General features: G+C 49.2%; 1 protein-coding gene across 1 annotated transcript; it reads right to left on the bottom strand.

Moving 5' to 3' along the window:
* Window positions 1-728: 728 nt before the first annotated feature.
* On the bottom strand, window positions 729-2,450 carry LOC122689885 (UPF0472 protein C16orf72). Its single transcript, XM_043896682.1, has one exon. The coding sequence runs from the start codon at window positions 1,957-1,959 to the stop codon at window positions 1,126-1,128; it is 834 nt and encodes a 277-aa protein (XP_043752617.1). The 5' UTR covers window positions 1,960-2,450; the 3' UTR covers window positions 729-1,125.
* Between the last annotated feature and the right edge of the window lie 2,331 nt (window positions 2,451-4,781).

Raw genomic sequence — 4,781 nt, 5'->3', positions numbered from 1 at the left:
GTGACTTAGCGGTAAAGAATCTGCCTGCAATGCAGGAGATGCAGGTTCTATCTCTGGGTCAGGAAGATCTCCTGGAGGAGAGCATGGCAACTCACTCCAGTATTCTTGCCTGGAGAATCCCATAGACAGAGAAGCCTGATGGGTTATAGTTCATAGCATGGCACAGAGTTGGACACCACTGAAGTGACTTAGCGCGCGCACACACACACACACACACATACCCTTAAATAAAACCCAGAAACTCATTCTACTTTGTCTTCCACTTCAAAACAGAGATCACCAAAAAGATTTAACTTCAGAAAAAGGGACATTTTCCATCCCTAAGAAAAAGGAATACCACCAAGCCACCAGGAATGCCATCTTTGACCTCGGGCTCTTGATCGTTGGCTTAACTTTCCTAAAAAGAGCGTTAAATTGACTCAATAGCAACTTATTACCTGTCCAACCATCATAGCACTTTACCTCATCGCATAATCACCAAAATGACTATTTTAAGAAAGAAAACTCACAGCCTCATAGGTACACCTTGCACAGTTTCTATCTAGAAATCAGGTTCATGGTACGTGGAGCCAAAACGGAATGTTCCAGATTTCACAAAGATGTCAAGTTTTGCATTCTGATAAAAGGTAACTGAACTAGAAGAAAAAAAAAAAAAACTGTTAAAGCAAACAACCAAACAATAAAGGATAAGACCATCCCATACCCAAGCAAACACCTGTTAGTCCTTCTAAGACTTTTAAATAAAGTCACATTTATTCATTCAACAAACATTTATTAAGCACCAGCAACTGTGCTAGATGCTACGGAATAACTGTGAACAAGATAAACCAGGCTCCCGCTTGACCGGATACTTCTGCATTAAATGGTCTTGCTAACTACTACATGGTACTTGTACTCTGCTAGTATTATAATTTTGGGAAAGTCAGAGTCATAGGAAGCCTCTTCTGGAATACTTTTAAAGTTTTTTGTTTGTTTGTTTTTTTGTTTTTTGGGGTTTTTTTGTGGCAAACTGATAGAAATCTTTGTTTAACTTAGAGAAGAGATCGCCTGGAGGACCCTTTCGACGAGCAAGTTGATGGCTCGGCAAAATGGCAGCTGGCGACCCACGAGGCAGTTCAGACCTGTTTAGGCCATTCGGTTGCGCTTGTGGGTTGGGGAGTCCGTGTCGCCATCACCACACTCGGCCGAGGTGCGCTTGCGGGACCCCCCACTGTCGAGGCAGAGGGCCAGTTCTTCACAGTCGATCGGGCTCAAGTTATCCTCGAGGAAGCTACTTCTTCGGCGGCCACCGCCTGCGACCTCGCTAGCTTGAGGCGGGGAGCCGGGCGCACCGGATTGCACGCTAATGCTGGCCATGGCGCCGCTGAGGCCATGAAGGGCGATGGCCTCGTGGAACGGCTGCAGGTCGACGTCCACCGACGAGCCCGATTCGGTGGCGGCGGCCTGGCTGGGGGCCTCGGAGGCCGGCTTCGCGGGCATCCTTGGGGTGCGAGGCGGCGGCGGGGGCGCGGGAGGCACCTTGCCACACAGGAAACTGATCAGATCTTCGCGGAGGATGATGCTCCGTCCCTTCTTCACCCATTCCAGCACATCTTTGATGCGACGCTGGTGGCCCACCTGGATGCCCAGGTCAAAACTTCGTTGGTGGGCATGCCCACTCTCTTTGTAGAGGCTGGTCACAGCCATGGCTGCATTCTGGAAGGGGTCCCACATGGAGAGTCCTGGCTGTTGGCACCCCGCATCCTTGTAGAGCTGGGCCACGGCGGTGGCTGAGGTCTGGAAGAGGTGCCACAGCTTCTGCTGCTCGCTCTTGAGCCCCGCCGTCTCGGGGGCCACCTCCTCCTGCAGATCCGGGGGCAGGTCCTCTTCCTGCTCCACCTCGGCCAGGCACTGGCGCTCCCACTTAGAGAACCAGTGCTCCGCGACCTCGGCCTCGCCCTCCTTCGGCTGCTCCTCCATCCTCCTCCTTCTGGCCGCTCCTCTCCTCCACCTCCACCTCCTCCTCCGCCTCCTCTGGCTTCTCCACCTCACCTCCTGCTCCGAGCTCCCCTCCTCCTTCTGCGGCCGCCGCCGCCGCCGCCGCCGCCGCCGCTGCTGCCGCCGCCGCCACCACAGCCGCCGCCACCGCCTCCTCCTCAGCCACCGCGAACACCGCCACCGCCTCCTCCGCGTGCGCCGGCGGGCGGGAGCGCGGGCGGCGGGGCCCTGAGGCCAACGGTTCCGGCGCGCCGCCCGCGGCCCCGGTGCACGCCCCGCCCCGCCCCGCCCGGCCGGGTCCCCACTACGGCGTGGAGATAACTCCGCAGCCGCCGGCGCCGCCTCGCTGCCCCCTTCCGGCCCCGCGGTGCGCTCCTACGCCCCCCCCCCCCCGCCCCCGCCCAGGGCGCCGCGGCCTCCCCGCCGCCGCCGCCGCCGCCGCGGCCCCGCAGCCCGGTCCCAACCCCCTCTCCGCCGCGGCTGCCGCACCGGGAACTCGGAGGGGGGCCGGCTGGAGCGCTGCCTCAACGCGGCGCTTGCCTACTGCTTGGCCCCCTTTTCACACATTTTTGAGACTTGTCGGCTTCATCCAATGAGCTGATCAAATTTTACATCCTATGTTGCCAGAGAGGATTATGGGGCAACTTCATGGTGTCGATCACATCCAGGGCGCCGATCCGGGAAGGCCGGGGGTTAGAGTGGAAAGAGCACGGCCCTCGCGAAGTCGGCATCCCGGCAGTGCCCTCCACACAGGAGGTGCCCAGGAGAAGTGTTTTCCATGGATCGAAGCAGTCATTTTATGAAGGGGGGGAAAAATCAGTTCAGGCATTCGCCGGCCCGCCCCTCCCGGCTTTTCCAGCCTCAGTTTCCCCAAGTGCCCAACCAGGCTGTTGGATTTGGTCTCTGGAAAACACCTGCAGTCGTGATTTAGAACTTTACTGCTGGCCCTGTAAAGCACCTCTTCCAGGCTGGTTGCGTACTTACCAAATTCTAAGAGTTACAGTCAGAAATGGCATTGATTCACCACCCCCCCCCCTCCCATATCCTTTCAAGGTTTTTTTTGTCATTTAAAAAAATCGGTTGAGGCGTTTTCTGTGTGGTCTACATTCAACTACTGACAATTCCAGGATGAAGAAGTGAGAGGAAAGAAAATAGGCAAATGAAATCCCAAACGCGGGATTTTATGCTCTAGTGTAAAATTTAGTACCTTTAAGGAGGTGGTTGGGGGGGGGGGAGAGTTTATCTAATTTACAACACTCCAAAAATTCTAGCTACTTAAAACACCATAATAATACCCAAATTGAGCTAAAATGGTATGCGATACTGAGGTTTTTTCCTTGGGTTCGGTAACAACCGCTTATAATGATGCAGTCCTTTTTTAAGTGCAGACAATTCCAGATCAAACTGTGTTTAAAAAAAAAAAATTATCATGAGCTAAGAATAACGTCAAAAATGGAAGGAACTAATGTAATACTTTTTTTTTTTTTTAATTTAGGGGAAAAAGAGTTTTGCAATTGTTCTTGTAGAATATCTGCTGTCTCCAGAAAGCCTTCCAAAGATAATTCTAGCAAAATATGCTTAATAATTCCCAAGTATGAAGATTAGTATATAAAATAAAATGATATAACCATTAAGCTTTATCATCTTCTTTAAAAGAAATACATGTTTCTAAGTTTAATATAAAAGAGAAGAAGACGAGAGGATTGTGCCCTTTCTCTGCAAACCGGGCTTTTTCACGATTCATTAAACCCTTTTTCCATATGTGTAATTGGACTCTTCTCATTTACATAAACGAGGGATGAGGCAAAAGACCTAAGATCAGCCCAAAAGGAGAAATATATTTCTCATTCTCCTATGTTAAGAAAATATTGTAAAAGAAAACTCCAAGAAGGCAGAGCCTCCTCCCCCCTCCACACCCACATATACTAGCCCTGAAGTAGTTCATGGCCAAGGAGATAGCCCTTTGCCAGAGCTTTAGGACTACCCTGAATATGGTGCCTCAGAGTTAGTATCAGAGGCACATGTTTTTATTTTCTCTAAGTAAAAAAACTTGGACCAAAATGACCGACAGTAGGTCAGCATATCCTATTTTCTCCCCTCATTTTTGATTGGGTTAAAAAGCAAGAAGAAAGACTGCAGTGTCTTTGAAAGAGCACAACCCTCTGCTTGGGTTTGAGTTGTCTGGCTGGTATCCTCCATTCAGTTGGTTTCAGCACCTGATTAATTAGTTAATTAGTACTTAGAGCTGACTAGCCCCGGTCGGCAATTTTCCTGCCCTGCATGGTGAAATGTTGAATCCAGCATTGAAATTTCTGTGTTGCACGCCCTAATTATTATCACCCCACTACTTTTTAAACCATTGCACCAAATTATTATAATAGACAGAGCCAGACTACTGTGTGGGAATATGTTCTTTCTGAGAAATAATGGTAGACTTAATCAATATTTTTCACTGTTGCCCTTAACACATTTAAATAAAACAATTGAATGGGAAAAATTCTAATTCAATTAGCCTCCAACTCCTTCCATAGTAAAAATGATTTTATATGAGAGACAATTCAGAAAAATCACACCAAAATTTTTTTTAATGTTTTGTCAGTTCCTCAGATTGCAAAGAGTATGTTTACAAGAATCCTATCTGAGGTTAGTTTTGTCCCTATATAAGTCTAAAATGCCAGAATTTTTAAGAAAAGAATAGAAAAATGGAAATCAAACCAAAAACCCCAAGATCATTTAAACTAGCTGTAAGGAAGTGATGTTATCTGTGTGTGCTTGGGGTGGAGGTACTTTTGATGTTTAAAATA

The sequence above is a fragment of the Cervus elaphus genome, chromosome X (assembly GCF_910594005.1).
Source record: "Cervus elaphus chromosome X, mCerEla1.1, whole genome shotgun sequence".
Taxonomy (NCBI): domain Eukaryota; kingdom Metazoa; phylum Chordata; class Mammalia; order Artiodactyla; family Cervidae; genus Cervus; species Cervus elaphus.
The sequence above is the reverse complement of the archived record's forward strand: the minus strand, read 5'-3'. Positions and strand labels throughout refer to the sequence as shown.